The sequence below is a fragment of the Lonchura striata genome, chromosome 3, assembly GCF_050655825.1.
Source record: "Lonchura striata isolate lonStrDom1 chromosome 3, ASM5065582v1, whole genome shotgun sequence".
NCBI classification, from domain to species: Eukaryota; Metazoa; Chordata; class Aves; order Passeriformes; family Estrildidae; genus Lonchura; species Lonchura striata.
This window is the reverse complement of record NC_140705.1, coordinates 5251394-5269478: the sequence shown is the minus strand read 5'-3', so window position 1 is coordinate 5269478 and position 18085 is coordinate 5251394. Positions and strand designations below refer to the sequence as shown.

Below are 18085 nucleotides of genomic sequence, written 5' to 3'. Positions count from 1 at the left end.
TCCACTGAGGATCAATGGAGCTCCCTACTCCATTTATGACATATCAAGAATCATAAGATATGACACTTTTTATGCCATCATATAAAGATGATGACGTATAAAGTTGGATAACAAACTAAAACTCTGATATGTATTGAAATAAGTTTAATTTCAATGCCTTATTTTGAAAAAGCTTCTAGGCAGTCTCTGGCTATTAAGGCACAGGAATAATTTACAGATTTTTTTATAGAAAACTTCTGTTAATGGTCAATTCTCCATCTGCAAAATTAAATGTGATTCACTTAAGAACAAAGATCAAATTTGAGAGAGGTCATTATTCCAGAAGTTAGAGCATGAGGATAACATTACAAAGGCTTGGATTCCACCCCATTACTTTGCCAGTAATACTGTGCAACTTAAACTTTGTCTTGGGTTCTTCTTTCACCCACATAACAGTTTTGGTGCTCATTAATGTAAAACACAAGCTGTTTGATGAACAACTTCACAGAATCAGAGAAACACAGCATCATAGAGTGGTTTGGGTTGGAAGGGACCTGAAAGATCATCTTGTTCCAAACCCCTTCCACTATCCCAGGTTGCTCCAAGCCCAACTCAAACTGGCCTTGAACACTTCCAGGGATGGGGCAGTCACAACATAACTCTCTTTATAAAACTATAGTTAGATAATTTTTGAATTTCATGGCTTAATAAGATACAAATGCTGTATATGGCAGTAGCCTGTATAGGAGCAGCTGTGCACTGTGCTCTGTCCCCATCACTGCCCTTCCCTGAGAAGCCACCATTTCTCAAATCAAAGTGCTGCTGGATTCAATCCCATCTCTGCTGATGAGTGATACTGCCAGAAGAGTTCTAGGTCTACTATAACTATCAAAAAAATTCAAAAGAAGTTCTCTGCATGCAAAAGAGACCAACCAAAGAGCTGCAGCAGTTATTTTATTTATCAGTATATCTGGAGAAAAAAACCCAAACACACTTATTTCAATTCCCTTCACTTCCTGAAATCATAGTTCTCGAGATAAAATTTTCTTGTGGGTACCTATATAAACAATCCTCAAATAGAACAAGCAGAGAGTTTAGAACTTTCTTAGAAAGCACAAAACATGAGGCCAGGGGCAGTGGGAGCAGAGGTTTGTGGTTGGCCATCCCTTGCTGACAATCATGTGGTCAGTGTAAGGCTGCTGAGTTGTGACATTTCAGCATCACATGGATTGCTGCCTCTTCTCCAGGCACTTCTCAATGTCATCCAACACCTGCACAGCTGCTTTTGGAATACGAGTGCCTGGACCAAACACATTGGCAACGCCAGCTTCATACAGAAAGTCATAATCCTGTTGGAAAAGAGATTTAAGGTCTGTAGTTAATAGTGAAACAGACAATTGGTAATTGATTTAACTGGTTCATGCTCTGTCCTCTATGCTGGGCCTGAGAAAGCAACAAGTCCCAGAGAGAGGCAGCACAGTTTCAAGGAAATGGGAAAAGGGTGGAAGTTAGAAAGTAGAAAAAAAAAAGAAAAAAATATCCATAGGAAAGGGTTTATTTCTTTAGAGTCAGACTAATGACAATCCTTGGAAAGTATTCAAAAGTTAACTGTATACGAGTCTGAATAACCTAACCTAAATTTGATCTAACTTCCAATTTGAAAATACTACTTTAAACAAGGGCTTGGAGCAGATGACTGCCAGTGGTCTCTTGCAAGCTAGAATTAATCTAATTTTATGACTGTCCTGAAATTTCAAAAATACTTGGGAAGCAGTTCTGTATTCTCTCTTTCTTCTATATAGGATATATTGTACTTCACCAACCACAGGGTATTAGCATCCCATTGATACTGGAGAAAACACAAATTGTCTCCAAGAAAAATACTATGAGTTTTGTTTGTTCAGTTTAGAATTCTATCATTCCTGAGAACTTACTTAACTGCCTAGAAAAGGGAGAGGTGTGGAAAAAGGGAATAACAGGAGGTTTATGTGCAAAATCAGTTTTTTGATCACTATAGACAGAGGATGGCTGTAAGGTGAGGGAGACAGGCAGATTGTGCATTAGCTAAGGAAAATTTAAAGATGAAAGCACAGATCTGATTGCAAGAGAATTCAACAAACTGCTCAACAGTTTAGGAGAAAGCAGAGGGAATGAGAGGCAACACCTGCCTGATGATAGGGAAGGTGAGGAGAGGCTGAAAAGTGAGTGAGACATACAGCTTATGGGTGATGGGACCTGACAGAGGCCTTAGTCACTGGCTGTGGCTATTCCCAATCATCACTGGAAGTCAAAAGACCTCTTAAGAAAGAAGCCAGCTTGTACCAACGATATGCAAGGACTGATGATGTGAAACAAAAGAACATAAAGAACATTCTCCCTGAAGATCATCTTTTCACAACATAACTGTATAGTCCATCCCACAAACACTCAAAGTTAAACCAGGGCATGGTGCACAGAAAATCAGATCAGGGGGATCCCACCTTACAGACCTGTGCTGGCCCTGGTGACTGTATAGAGAAACCTTCAGTGCTCTGACATTCCGGAACAGGGGAAACAGCCCAACAGCTCAGAGATAAATCAGTCTCTTAGCTCGATGGAAATGATGCTGCCCGTACCTGAGGGGGGATGACTCCTCCACACATGACCAGGATGTCGGGCCGGCCCAGGGCATTGAGCTCCTTGATGAGTTCAGGCACCAGGGTTTTGTGTCCCGCGGCGAGCGTGCTCACCCCGACACAGTGCACGTCTGCGTCCACGGCCTGCTGCGCCACCTCCCGCGGGGTCTGCGGGCAGACAGGGGACAGGGGACAGGGGACAGGGGACAGGGGACAGGGCAGGGCCCAGCCCGGGGCTGGGCACGGCCCTGGGGACAGGGGATGCAAAGGGAATGCTCTGGCTGCTGCTCAGTCCTACCTGGAACAGGGGGCCTATGTCCACGTCAAAGCCGATGTCTGCGAAGCCGGTAGCGATGACTTTGGCCCCTCTGTCGTGGCCATCCTGGCCCATCTTGGCAACGAGGATACGAGGCCTGCGGCCCTCACGGTCCATGAACTTGTTAACTCTGGTTGAAAACATGCATTCTGTCACTGCAAGTCACAGTGCAATCCCACACAAAAAAACCCATCACTTTCTGCAAGTGTAGCAAAATTTCAGCAAATAAAAAGATCTTCTAAGTCATGGTTTGGCTGTGCAATCTGCACACAATGTTAATATTCATGTTATGTTATTACTAACTCACTTCTTGTACTTAGCAGCCTCAACAAGAAAATATTCTTTATTTTAAAAAAATCTTCCCTTATTCTTTTGCTTTCTAACAGGTAAAATACTGAATTCTCTGAGGGTTTAATGAGCTAAATTACAACTCACCAAAACACATTTTTTAGTTTTTAAGAATAATTATGACCTATTATTTCAAAAGTACTTGCACAGAGATGGGTCCTGGATGTCACATTGTGCATTATCATTCCACTGAGTAAAAATCTGTACATGGAAGGATCATTGTATCTTCTATTCTGTGCACTCGTTCCACTGCCCCTCTTTTTTTGGGATCGTGGCAGTTCATATTTCTGTTGTATTGATGTTACTGTGTAATCACAGACTCAGATATTAACCTGTCATCATACTGCTCATTATTCAAGTACCACCAGCATCTCTCTGTGGTTACAGGTTGGACTTGCTGATCTTAGAACTCCTTTCCAATCTAAATGGTTCTGTGATTCTATGTAAGAAAGGGAGCTACATCCTGATTTTCAAGGGTCAAAATCAAGATTAGTTCAGTTCTCTTTCACGTAAAAGCATAATTAAAAATAGTTAAATTTAAATAGTTAAAATAAAAGAGCAATGGTAACATTTCCTAGCACAACTACTTTCAAGTCAATCTAATCATCACCACTGCAAAGCCATCAAAAATTCCCTTTCAGAAGAGCCTGAACTCTTTAATGAGTAAGCCCCAACACAGCAGGGATTGATTTGTGCTGCATCATTTCCCACAGCAGCATTTCAGGCTCTGTACCCCTGAGGGCAGCAGTAAAGGCAGAAGCTGAGAAAAGACCCACAAGGCAACTGTTTTCACACATACCAACATCTTGGGATGCCTTCTCCTTCAGGGTATGAGTAATAACCAAAGATTGGAGGCTGTATGTGAATATCCAGACAGATTTTAGCATCAGTAAGAGTGAAATTGCAGGAACAATTTATGGGTAGATCAAAACAAGCTTTTGTAGCATGAACTGCTGGAAATATTTTAAAGATGACTATTACACAGCCTTTAAAAGAAGCAACCCAATGGACAGGGATTTCAGGCAATGTTTCTCAGCTTCTTAATCCTGCAGCAGCTTAGGCTATTTGAACAAAACCCTCAAATCTTAACTTCACCTCAGTGAATTTTATTTGAGAGCAAATACAAGTTTTATTAAGTTTTGACTTTGTCTTATTGTACTTAATCCTTGCCATTCTACTTTCCTGCTTAGGAAAGTGCTTTTGCAGGTCATTTTTTTCCTCAGGGATGTCACCCAGGTTTGGGAAATGTTTTTTTAGGGCATAGTCAGTAGCACATGTACCTCCTGGATCAAACATGAGGCTATTTCATGTTTGGCTATCTGGGAAGAGTTCTCACCTCTTGATGGCATGGAGGATTTCATCACTCTCCCCAAACTCCTGGCGATAAGCCCCGCTCACCATGCGGTCGCTGGCTTTGTGCTCCCCGAACACCTTCTTCATGGCATCTGTTATCTCCCCCACAGTGCACCTGAGGCACAGACAAAAACCATTCCTATTATCAGCAGGCTGAAATGAAAACAGAACACAGACATCACTGGCACTGGCCCAACCATTTGCCTTGCTGCTGGACGAATTTACTTACATTGGTTTCCCTTTCAGTGCTGCAACTGTGAAAATCCAGCTCACCCCACTGCCACCCACTGTCAAAACATGCACAGGCATTTTTAAGAAAATATTTTACTGCTCATGTGAGAATTGATTTACAACTGGCAAGGCAATGGAAAATGGCAAAATGCTTCAGAAAATTAGATTAAATCAGATTTTCTGAATGTTTTTTTTGGGGGGGCTCAGACTGAAAGATCCTGCATTTGGACTCATGCTAAAATATAAAATATAAATCAAGAGGGGACAAAAAAATAGGAATATATAGAAGAGACTGAAACCTAACATTTTAACAGGAATTTATTTGTCTTTCCATTGATAATTTTATTTTAGTGTTTGTTCTTCTCTACTCCTGACACAGCTCCTTTACGCACTAGATGCAGAAGGATCTGGGAAATTTGCGTGCAAGTTACAAGTTTTGTTTGCTACTGGACACACTGTACATGTTTGAAATAATACTTCTGCTGTAGCACAAGTGAGAGAGGCAAACTAGGCTGTGCTGCCTTCAAACATCAGCAATAACAGCCTCTATCCCAAAGCAATTGAAAAATTGGTGGTGAATACAACTTGCTGCAAACTTTGTCAAAGGAAGGAAATAAAAATACTACTCTTCTAAACCACTTCAAAACTGTGCTTACAAATACAGACACCAAAGCAGTAATAAGTATCTAACTAATTAAGCTACCACATTTCAAACCTCTGGAATTCATATTTTCTCCTGCCACATTATATTTATTCTATACAACTCCCTGAAAGGAGGGTGGAGCCAGGCAGAGGTTGGTCTCTTCTCCCATGTAACAAATAACACGACAAAACGAAATGGCCCTAAGTTGCACCAGGGGAGGTTTAGGTTGGAAATTCAGAAAAATTCCTTCACTGAAATGGGTGTCAGGCAGTAGCAAAGGCTGGCCAGGGCAGTGGTGGAGTTCCCATCCCTGGAGGGATTTAAAAACTTGTAGATGTGGCCCTTGAGGACATGCGTTAGTAGTGGATTAGCAGTGCTGGGTGAGTGGTTAGACTCAATGATCTTAAAGGAATTTTCCAACCTAAGTGATTCTATGATTCAACTACAAGCTACTCTGGGGCAAAATTAACTTAAGCATTCTCTAAAGCTTTTATATAAAATGCTCAGGAAAGACTGGAGAAGATGCACCTTGCTGTCCACACACCTCTACTGCAGTTTCAGCAGGTACTGACCATGTGCAACCTGCCACACATGCCCCTAAAGTAACAAATCATGGATTTCTGCTGCATTCACTGAATCTTTCAGTAAATTTCAGAGAGATGTTGTACTTCCTCTGCTCCCCCCAACTAATTTGTTCTTTTGCTGGCTCATACTCAGCAAACTTAGTTACAAATGTAAACTATGCAAAGGTAAAATGTCAGAAATCCATTTGTGATCACATATCAAGATCTATACAGCTCAGATATCTGAAATAGCCTCTTATCTCTGGCATCACTTTTCACAGTTGGCCAGCTTTGCCTAAAGACAGCATCACTCTGGAACACACATTTTTAACTCATGTCATTGATACTGTTTTGGCCATTTTTGTAATTTCTCCTTCCCTGGCTTTCTGGAATTCTGTTCGACTCACTGTTAATCACTGTGCCATCAGGTTTACATTTTCAGGATATCAAAATAATCTTATTAATATTATTGCTTTCTATACCTTCTAACAAAGAATGAAAAGTAAACTGCAAAAGTATGTTAGGGAAGGTGGCTTCCCCAAGGTTAAAAAGCAAGTTTGCAGCAGACTTAAAAACAGTGTCTATAAATACTGACTCCCTTTCAGAGTGCCAGACATCACAGATTGCAGCCCAAAATAAATACACTCTATGCACAAACACTGAGGGCTTACTCCTGGCAGTGTGGTGAAGGGCTACAGTGGCATAAAGCACATCTTTTTTCTAGAGAAAATTAAGCTTAGATAAATCTTTCTCCTCAACTTTTGCAGAAGCAGTATCTGAGTATACCTCAGTATTAAATAAAGCCCAGCATGGCTGTGATGTGCTCTTATTATGAAAAAGTGTGAAAGAAATTTTCATGTTACAAATGAAAAATAAATGAGGTATAACCTGGTGCCTGGGATGAAATTGTTTTTGTGTACTGTACAAAAATTAAACACACTTCTTTCTTCTATAGACATTGCTTCTGAAACCCCTGTATTTTGAAAACTGTGTCCCAAATCTCTGCAACCCTTTAAATCTAAAGCTTTTAAGTAATAACAGGAGTTTTGCTTTTAAACTACTCATGAGTACTTTCCTGCTGTTAACCAATAAACTTTTTCTTTTTAAAATCTCTGCCACACATCCATCCACAATGGAATAGCTGTCTCTGGAGCCACAAATACAGAACCATTTTTATCAGTCTGTATTTGTGTGTGACTCTCTCCCAGTGGTTCACAACCAGCTGCAGAGCCTAAACACCAGTTTGGAGAAAGTCAATGACCACAATGTGCCTATTAGGGTCTGCTCAGTCTCAGCTGCTGCTGCTCCTCTCTGCATTTCCTCAGTAAGCAGAGGCAGCAGTGTGAAATCAGGTGAGGAAGTACCATGAGGACACAGATTGGGCAGAAAAAGGAGAAGCACAAGCTGCTACACTGCATTTCTGCCTTCCCTTTCCATCACTAAACTGCAAGTCTGAAAAGGAACACAAAAGCAGCACAGCAGGTGTGGGAGAAAGAACTTTGTGTAACCTGTCCCACTTTCCTGTAATGGGGTTTCTCAAGAGACATGAAGCACAGAAGGGAGGTACTGCTCTCATTGTCTGTAACTTCAGATCTGCCTTATTTCTTGTGTTAGAATATCAACATCAACTTTTCTACTTGTGTTTGTCAGCAATGAAATCTCTGTACTAGTCTACAGAATCTTTTCCATAGCTCAACACTGATAATTCTGTGCTACTCATTTTATTCCAAGTGAGTTATAATACACCATACTCACAATCCATCATTTTCCATTGGCCAGGAAAGAGGCAGCTGTCCCTCTCATACAGGTAACATCTGGCCCACTTGTTTACTGCTTGTGAAGGGTGAATGTGTTAAGTTTGAAACCTTTTCCCATGTTGCACCCAACAAGAAGGCTCCCTGTACATGTTCCCAGAGTTCACAATCCTGCTTCAAACACTCTGTATCAGATGCCACGGCAGTTTCTTTCTGTGGTCACATCCCATATATAGTTTTGGGGCAGAATTAAGTTCTGTGGTTGGAACTTACAAAGTGCATCTTCAGTCTATTAAAGCTTTTACAGTTAACAAAAACAAAGTCACCAAGGAGAGAAATTAGGAGTTAACTGATCAATTTTGATATAGAGGATACGAATTCCTTGTAAATCCAACACTGCCCTCCTGTGACCTTCCCATTTCCAAGACAAATGTAGACATATTGCTGGAGATTCCTGACAGGTTGTGGTTAAATGGATTTAAAATACAGTTATTAAGTATTCTAGGAATGGGAATGAAGGAATTTGAGACCTGACAGTAAAAACAGGGCAGCACTCCAATAAGGAGTGAATTTGGTTTGCCCATATTTGGGCCATTTAGTTAATTAAGGAACAGACAGACAGAATCTATTCTAGAGACTGATGCTGACCTTGAAACAGGAAAGAAAACAGCCTCAAAAGCACCTTGGGTGAAAAAAAGAACTGTTTCCCTGGACTCTAAGGATGCCTAACACTGCTCAAGAACATTTCTTACAACTTTGCCTGACTAAGCAAACTGATTTCTCCTTCAGCCAAAAAATGTTTTCACACCAATCTGTGGTGCAAGGAAGGATGAAGCAACAGAGCATGATAAGACTGTGAATATCCATTTTCACATCTCAGACACTTCTTAAACTCCTTCACCCATGAAACAGCTGAGTGACAGAGAAACTCAATTACATCCTGGAACTGTTAAGAATATGAGTTGTAAACAGCAGAATGTGTACAAACAACCTAATTTCATATCAGATTCTTTATATCCATACTGTTCCTTGTGAGAAATCAAAGCATTGCCTTAAGAAGTTGTAATATAATAATAGTTTGTCTTACAAGGAGAAACTGCAGGCATTATTTACTTCCACCTCTAATGAAAAACCCCAAAATTCCAATCTTGCTGACACCACACCCAAGAAAAGTTAAAAGGTGAAATGAACCATCAGTTTTTAAGTAAGAATTGGCTGCTCAACCCCAGTACCTGGCACGTGCTGCTTCCACTGCCAGAGCAAGCAAGTTGCCTTCCCCAGTGGCAGCACATTGTGTGAGAGCAGCCAGGGACCGCTGGGCTGCTGCTTGGTCTCTGCTGGCTTTCACCTAAAGTGCAGGAGAGAGACACTCAGTTCAAAGAAACCACAAAGTGAAATGGGAAGTTGAGTGTGGAAGACTAATTTCAAATATTAATTCTGGATGTGGAATTGTCAATATCCACTTCCTATTTCAATGAGATTAGAAGTCAAAAGACATCTTGGACCTTACAATGTGTACAAATCCATAAGATAACACTAAACCAATTTTATCTGTGTTTTCACTGATTATGAAAGTGTATGTTGATTTCTGGTTCTGTAACCCTCAGTAGCATTTGACAAGAAGGACCCAACAGTGAGTGATTAAGCAACGTTACAGGCTTTTAGGGCAAAACATTGCATAGATGGTTTCCATCTTATTTTCAGAACATGTAAAGCTCTCAATTTTTAAAGGTTGAACATATTTTTAAACATCTATATTCCAGTTTCAACATATATTCCAGTTTCTGCACTAATGACCAGAATGGACTCTCATAAATTGGAAGGTCAAACTTCTGGCAAGCTGCCTTTACTTAATCTCTGTCTGCAATTAGAATAAGTTTCATTTTTAAGAAAGTTGTTTTCACCTTGTTGATTTTCTCGATCTGCTTGGCACGGACTGCAGAGTTATCAATGGCCAGAACTTCCACTGTCTCCTCTTTCTCTAGCTGGTACTTGTTCACTCCAACAATTACTTCAGACCCTATTTCCAGTGGAAACACCAGAAACTCAGAACACATTTGCAAACTACTGTGAAAAGACATGTTAACAGGACAAGAAGATTTTGAGCATAATTAGACATTGCTTTGCTTATATAACCATACACATTTCAAATATGTAAAATCTGCTCTTATAGAACGGATTCTTTAAGTCTGTATTTCCCAGATTTTATGATGAGAGATTAAATGCATGAACATTCAACTCAGTGAATACTCCAGCAGAAAATGAAATATGAAATAGAACAATATTTATCTTGCAAACTGATTTAGTAATGAGTCCCTAAAATACATTGGCTATTTTTCTCTTTTTAAATTTACTTAAGTGTATCTGACAGAACTATGCAGAAGTGCTGATCTCCTGCTTTGCATTTACTTTTCTGATTTAACAGATAGATAAGAAAGTGAAGTTTCTACCTAAAACTACTCCATGTGCATAAAAATTAATTTATCATGTTGGAAAACTATATTTTAGGTTTCAGTCATTATGGACTTATCAGATATTTTTATTTGCAGTGCTTGATAACATTAATACACTCTTTGAAGCAACGTTAAATCATTTACCTTACAAGAGAAAACACAGAACTTTACTGATTATTCTTTATTGGCCTTAATTAAGACCTGCTTCAAATTTATCCTCCATACAAAGAAGTCCATATAACTTCTTTCATGTTTGAGTTATCTCTAGTTTCTGTTCCTGGATTACTACTGGAATGCAGATTACAAAGAGTGGAATAGTGTTTTAAGCACACATGTATAAATATCTCCACAAATACTTACTCCTTGAGTATATACACATATGTATAGCAAACAGGGAGCTGCATCATCCCCTGCTATGATCTGACCATTCAGGAAACACGGGCAGTTTTCCAGAAAAACCCAGGAATTTTGCCAGCTACGGTGAGTATCGCCATCTGGTGGCATTTCTGCTTTTAAACGCAGGAATCACATCTTAGAGCTCCTATCAGAAATCAAGCCATTCCCTACTGAAGGCTACAAACACTCCTTTAAAATGATGTTTCTGCTGCTTTGTCTAATCTAATCTTGAACATGTCAAACAAGACTTTTCACACTGGTGCTGTATTTCGTACACTCTGTCTCTTTCCAGACCTTTCACTGACAAAAAACCATCACCATTTGTTCTAGCACTCACAATCTGCTACTCCTAAACTGAGAAATAAAAAAATCACAATGAACATGTCTGTAAAAAACCTTTATACTGAAGTATGCTATTGGCAACTTTCCTTTCTTTCATCCCCCAGCTCTTACCAGAGTCAATCCTGGCTTGTCTCCGGGCTGCACACTCTTCAATACGAAGTTTGGGGATCCCCTCAGCAACAGCTTTGGCCATTCCACCCATTTCTTCTATCTCCTCAATAAGCTGAGAAATTAAGAGGATCGAGATAGTGAGTAGTAGCAAGGGTTAAAAATTGAGCTTTGTACCTGTCCTACCACCCACATTTTGATTAAACCTTTTTTATATGGTTTGTGTGCTAAACTGTGTTTTGTAAAGTTTATTTACAAAGACATCACTGAAGCAGAAGTGTAAAATAATTCCTTGATTAGAAGTTACTGATTTATCACACAGTCCTTAGAAGACACTTCTCAAAACTCCTATCCCTAAAATTTTCCCAGAGAAAGTTTTGCAAACTGACCTTTAAAGCAGCTTCATAGACATCGTTGGTGAGGCACTCCATGAGGTAAGATCCCCCCCAGGGATCTGCCACCTTGGGAATCCCTGATTCCTCCTGGATTATGATCTGTGTGTTGCGGGCAATGCGAGCACTCTTCACTGTGGGCAGCCCCAAGGCTTCATCAAAGGAGTTGGTGTGCAGAGACTGCGTCCCCCCGAACACCGCAGCCATGGCTTCGATGGTGGTGCGGATGACGTTGTTGAAGGGATCCTGGAAGGAAAAGGGGAGCTCTGAAGCTCAGTGGTTCTGGCACGGGGCTGAGGCAGGTTAGTCATTATTGCAAAGAAACAAATGCAAAATTGCCCACTGAAACAGTGTAATCAAAACAAAAGCTGAAAAAAGCCCAAATCTAACTGATTTATCACTTGTCGATATCTTAACAAAGAGATTAATCCATAAAGAAAGCTGCTCACAGCAACAAATAAAAGACTAATTTATGCTTAGTGATGTTTCAAAGAACTGAGTGAATCCAAATTAGAGAGGATGGAACAGTATGCCTGATGTCTTTTATCCTCCAAATCCAGAATTCTTGGAGGAGTGAACAGTAAATGTGTCAGACAAATTACTAGTCAAGATGTGTTTTGGAACTAAATGTGCTTAAATATTTTCATTTATGACAGCATCACATAAGGTAATTATAGAAAACTGTGATTTGGATAGGTAAGAATGTAAAACATAATTTATGAGTAGATACCTATCTAAAGGCATGTTAAGTATATTTGCCCTCTGAAACCTATAAGGAGAAAATATTGCACACTGAGAAGCTATACTAAGATAAACCACAATGTTTAGACAAAAAGAAAGAGTTATGATCTAGCCAGAAATATATTTACACTGGAAGACAACTGAATATAATTTTGGTAATAGTAACATTCTTGCACTCCCACAATACTTTTAAGTGGAGGGCCCACAGAGGCCACTGTTCAGAAAATTCCACTGTTTTAGTTTTGTGTTGTTGTAATGTAAGTAAACATTACATTTATTTGAAAAAAGAAAAAAAAAAAAGAAAAAAAAAAATGCACAGAAGTCAATAAGGCTTACAATCACAACCTAAAAATAACTCCTATTACATGACTTCGATTGAGCAGCAGGCTCTGATCTCACCTGGGAAACAGTATGCACTCTAATGGTTTATCTCCTTGCTGTAAGGTAAATCAGCAGGAAGAGCAGAGCGTGCTCCCAGTTTCAAAGGAGCAGATGAGCTGTAACCATTACTTCTGTCTTCAGCCCTGAGCATCAGGTGTGTGAAAGACTCCCTTGGCTGCTTAAATAATTCTCAAACCAGTGATCCTGAGAAAAAAGTGCCTCTATCTGCTGACTGCACTGCATTTTGGAAGGATAACTCACAGGACAAATCCAAGAGAGAGCTTCATCCTGAGTCCTGAATTGACATAAAGGTGCATCCAATGCCAATGTGGTGTGCATTTGTCAGAGTGAGAGGACAGCTGCTGCACCTTTGTGAATAGCACCAGCAGTATTAACACCCTTTAAGACACACACCATGGGAACACCTTTAAGCAAGGAGATTGATGAGAGTCTAATTTCTAACCTGCTCAGTGAGTGACCAGCCCGAAGTCTGACAATGAGCTCTCAGCAGAAGAGATTTGGAATCCTTGGGCTTAAACATTTTCTCAATCAAGTGAGCCCACAGCCGCCTCCCAGCTCTCAGCTTTGCTATTTCCATATAGAAGTTCATGCCAATTCCCCAGAAGAAAGAGAGCCTGTGATAGGAGAACATGAACAGAAGATAACATTGAATCTTTCAGATAACTCTGGATCAGTAATGTAGAAGCCCTACAGCAAGGTCTCTGATTAATGTACTTTCACAGATGATGGAAATGTTTCTATTTGCTTGTATGTGTAAAAATACTGAATTTGATATTAAACTCTACAGAGGTTTTACCAAAAGTGAGTTTTATACTTGCAAATTTCTGGAGCTCACCTAGGTGCAAATTCATCAATAGTGAGGCCAGCTTTAAGCCCAGTTCTGCAGTACTCCAAGCCATCTGCTATGGTATAAGCTAATTCCAGGATGGTGTCAGCTCCTGCCTCTTGCATGTGGTACCCACTGATGGAAATGGAATTAAATTTTGGCATATACTGAAAAAAAAAAAAAAGATACAACAGGATACAACAGCAGAAGAGAGTACCAAATACTTGTTCTATTAACTTCAACATGGAATCACAGAATGGCTTGAGTTGGAAGGAAGTTAAACGTCATCTAGTTTCAACACCCCTTGCCAAGGGCAGGGAAACCTTCCACTAACCCTGATTGTCCCAGGCCCCTCCAACCTGGCCTTGGACACTTCCAGGGATGGGGCAGCCACAGCTTCTCTGGGAAACCTCTGCCAGAGCCTCAACACCCTCACAGGGAAGAATTTCTTCTAACATCTAATCTAAATCCTCCTTGTCCTGTTACTATCTGTGTAAAAAGTTGTCTCTATTGGTGTAAAAGGTTGCTCTCAATCTATTTTATAAACCCCCCCTTAGGTACTGAAAGGCTGCAATGAGGTTTTCCTGGAGCCTTCTCCAGGCTGAACATCCCCAGCTCTCTCAGCCTGTCTCCAGTCCATTCTCTGAACTCCTTGCTGACTGCAAATACAACCCGTCTCTACAAAGATGTGTTTGCAGATCTGGTCTGACTCAAACTTCAGATTTATATTATAATTGGTGTTGGATCTTAACTTCTCCTACTGGCCCTTTCCACAACCTTCTCTATGACATCTTTTCGTTGTTCTCCGAAGTGTCTCATAAACACCTAACCTAGTAATAGAAGTTACACATTTAAACCATGAATACCTTTGAGGTGTACTGGAAGATGTCAGCAATGATCCGCATGGATGGTTCTGGGGGGAAAATGTAGGTATTTCTGACCATGAACTCCTTCAGGATGTCATTTTGGATTGTCCCTGTCAGCTTGGCCTGAGGCACTCCCTGTTCTTCCCCAGTCACAATGAATGTAGCCAGCACAGGAATGACTGCCCCGTTCATTGTCATGGAAACTGACATTTTCTCCAAAGGAATTCCATCAAAAAGGATTTTGGTGTCTTCCACTGTGTCGATGGCAACTCCAGCCATTCCAACATCTCCTCGAACTCGGGGATTATCCGAATCATAACCACGGTGGGTGGCTAAATCAAAAGCAACTGATAATCCCTGCTGGCCAGCTATATGAAAAGGAAACGAAAAAAACAAAAACAAAAAAAGAGATATAGTTAGAAGTGTTGAACAGACTTCCATTAGGATGGGATCTAAATATATTCACTCTATCTTACATGACTCAGGCTTGGATGGCAAACTAAATTTTGATGCTACACACTGTTCCCTCCCCAAACCTGTCTGAGGTCTAGTAGTCTTAGCTTCAAATAAAGAAGATTTTATCTGGGAAAAAAAAGCCAAAAAGGTAGTCCTTACTGTGCTTTAAAAATTGCTGGATAACAGCTAACCCACAAGTTATAGATACACCTAGACAGGCAGTATAAGTGCTTATACACATAACTTAGCTTGGCTTTGCTGGGAACAGAAGTGTCAAACTCTGCCACATTACCTTCTCTTTATCACAAACTAAACACCACAGACTGTTCCCTGGCTCTACTGACACACACTGTTATTTGTTAATCTGCAGTAAGAGAGAATTATTCATATAAAGCAGGGAACAGGACAGCCAGAGCTCTTGCTGCTGCAACCTGTAAGCAGAACCCAAAACTCAGCTGTCCCCAGGCATTCCCCCCTCTGACCAGTGACTGGGCTGTGCTACCAGCTAACTTCTGCCTCAGATCCTTGATCTCAGATGCTTGAACCCTGGGATGGATGCAAATTATGTCCATAATAGGTGCAATATATAAGGTGCAATAACTAAAAGCAGCATTTAACACATTCATTCTCCACAGCAAAATGACACAAAGGCACCTCCAGAAATGATCCAATTTCCCAGTAATAAGACAGTGCCACTGGGATCAGAAATCCAAACGCACAGCATAGAATAATCACATTTTCCATGTAACTGACTGAATTCCTGTCCCCCATTGCTTCACAAAGCAGTGTTGTTTCCCCAGACCAGCTGCCCCACCTTTGATGTTGTCTTTGTAGAACTTGTTGCTCTCCTCCACTGTACTGAATCCAGCATACTGGCGGATGGTCCACGGCCTGTATGTGTACATGGTGGGGTAGGGCCCTCGAGTGAAAGGCTTCACCCCTGGCAGCTCCTCAGGGAAGTCCTCCGTGTCCCTTTTGGAGTATAAAGGCTTGATGTCGATTCCCTCTGGGGTGTGCCAAATTAAATCCTTTGGGTTCTTGCCTTTCAGCTGCTTCTGAGCCAGGACAGCCCACTCGGGGTGCAGCGGCTGCCTGTGCAGGGCGCGCCAGGCCAGGGGCGCACAGCGGCGCAGCCGCAGGACAGCATCCCCAGCCCTCAGCATGGCTCTCCTCACAGGGTGGGGCAAGCTGGACAAAATAAAAACATCCATTTTGCATTATCATACACACCTAACATAGCAGTTGTGAGGATGGAGAGGTCATGCAGTTTGCTGAATCCAAAGCAATCCCTCAGGAGAAAAACAAAACGCGTTGTTCACGCACTGATTTGACAGACAGCCCTTCCTCTTGCCTTTCAACCAGGAACAGAGTTCAGGAAAAATCCGGCATCTTCCTCTAACCAAGGAAAACATTCCCTCAACTTATCAATATCCACGTCTGAGATGTGTACTTATTTCAGTCCCCCAGAATCACTGACATTAATTAGTCACTGAAAAGCCAGTGTGAGACATGAAGATGGCATGGCCAGCTACCCTCTTAGCTTCACATCTCTCTCATCTAGGAATTCCTTCATGTCAAAGAGTGATGCTTTTCCAGGGCTGGGGCAGCTACAACTTCTCTTGGCAACCTGTGCCAGTGCCTCACCACCCTCACAGAATTTCTTCCCAGTCTCCAGCATCAAGGAGGCACTCTGCAAGAAGTGAGCTGTCAGAAAATTGCTGATATAATCACACACTTTGGAAAAGATGGCTTGGGCTGGATGGAAACTAGTGAGACATTGAAAAAAAAAAAGAAGAAAAAAAATGTGGTATGTGAGAACACAGGGACAATACAAGCTGCAGAGCTCGTCCCACCATGCATGAAACTGATAGGGGCAACAATGTGAACAATCCCCTGTGAGGGTGGTGAGGCCCTGGCACAAATTTTCTACAGAAGCTGTGACTGCCCAATCCCTGGAAGTGTCCAAGGTTAGGCTGGATGAAACTTGGAGCAACCTGGTCTAGTGGAAGACGTCCCTGCCCATGGCAGGGGTTGGAATGAGATGATCTTTCATGTCCTTTCCAATTCAAACCAGTCTGTGAGTTCAGTAACTCTTAAAAGCTGTAAGCTCCTCTGTTTCTGCTCTCCATACCATATCCTTGCAGCTCCTTACAAAAATAAAACCTTTACAGCTTGGCTTCAAGGGTCAGTCACTTCCTCACTCTCATCTTTTTCACAACTCCCAAGAAACATGACACCTATATGAGAAATCCTTCATAAAACTGGAGAGCACCTGTATCACTGCAGCAACACCCTCCAAACATGTGCTTTAATAATATATATGCTAAGTGTGGCATGCCTGTAACCTGAGGAACACAGAGGAGCTCCTGAGGAACACTCATGCCCTGCAGGGATGTGATGCTGCAGCCAGGAAGGAAGGCAACCTGTGCTCACACCCCTGCATGGGTCACAGGATGGGTCAGGCTGGAAGGGACCACAGTGGCTCATCTGATCCAACCTCCCTGCTCAAGCACAGACCACAGGGCACAGGAGTGTGTCCAGACATTTCTGGAATATCTCCAGAAAGGGAGACTCCACAGCCTGTTGGTGGAGGCTGCCTCTTCAGTGCTCTGTCACTGCAGATTACAGAAGTTCTTCCTTGTGTCCATGTGGAACTTCCTCGGCATCAGTTCCTGCCCGTTTCTCTGGTGCCATTGCTGCACACAGGGACACCCGGGGCTGAACTGTAACTGAATCCCTCAGCCTTTCCTTGTCAGGGAGATGCTCCAGTGCCTCCATCATCTTTGGCACCCTCCACTGGACCCACTCCAGGAGCTCCATGTCTCTCTTGTCCTGAGGAGCCCAGAACTGGACACAGCAGCCCAGATGTGCCTCAGCAGGGCAGAGCAGAGGGGCGGGATCACCTTCCTCCTGGCAATGCTCTTCCTACTGCACGCCGGGCTTATTCCTGCCGCGGAGCTGGACGCTGCACTTACCCTTGTTCACTTTCAGACAATTCCCCTCTGCCCATCGCCCATGCCCGCCTGTCACCCCCTCTCCGCACCCCTCTCTCCTCAGCACCCACAGCCGGACGGGGACGCTCCGCCCTCCGAGCCGGGACCGCGCCCGCCCCCACCACGCCCCTCGGGCAGCCAATGGGGCCAGCCGGGAGCTGGGAGAGGGGATAAGGACAAGGACAGGGGCAGGGCTCGGGGCTCCGGACACGGACGGGGACAAGGAAAGGGATCGGGCTGGGGTCAGGGATGGGATCCCCCCGTTACCTCTCACCGGCCCCTCCGTCAGCGCGCCGCCCCCGCGCACG

At 42.2% G+C, this 18085-nt stretch overlaps 1 protein-coding gene across 4 annotated transcripts; it reads right to left on the bottom strand.

Moving 5' to 3' along the window:
- Window positions 1–916: 916 nt before the first annotated feature.
- MMUT (methylmalonyl-CoA mutase) lies at window positions 917–18084 on the bottom strand. 4 transcript variants are annotated; one of them, XR_014953531.1, is made up of 14 exons: window positions 17760–18084; window positions 15599–15972; window positions 14329–14696; window positions 13472–13629; window positions 13079–13250; window positions 11491–11739; window positions 11105–11216; window positions 9707–9822; window positions 9035–9150; window positions 4595–4726; window positions 4058–4113; window positions 2893–3040; window positions 2595–2762; window positions 917–1328 (listed from the first exon to the last, which is right to left on the bottom strand). XR_014953531.1 is itself a non-coding variant. In XM_085574421.1 (13 exons), the coding sequence occupies exons 1-13, from the start codon at window positions 17792–17794 to the stop codon at window positions 1200–1202; spliced, it is 2277 nt and encodes a 758-aa protein (XP_085430547.1). In that variant the 5' UTR covers window positions 17795–18084; the 3' UTR covers window positions 917–1199. The 4 variants fall into 4 exon arrangements, 3 of the variants coding, with proteins under 3 accessions (XP_085430547.1, XP_085430548.1, XP_021382902.3); XM_085574421.1 differs by lacking the exon at window positions 4058–4113; XM_085574422.1 differs by lacking the exon at window positions 4058–4113 and having other exon boundaries at window positions 15599–16550; window positions 18045–18084.
- Window position 18085: the final 1 nt, after the last annotated feature.

Excerpts from the sequence above, each read along its gene's own strand:
- MMUT (XM_085574421.1), bottom strand. The coding sequence starts at position 17,794 with ATGGGCAGAGGGGAATTGTCTGAAAGTGAACAAGG. Across the intron at positions 13,630-14,328 it reads TCTTCCAGTACACCTCAAAG|TATATGCCAAAATTTAATTC; the intron begins GTATTCATGGTT and ends TTTTTTTTTCAG. Across the intron at positions 9,823-11,104 it reads ACAAGCCAGGATTGACTCTG|GGTCTGAAGTAATTGTTGGA; the intron begins GTAAGAGCTGGG and ends CACTGGAAATAG.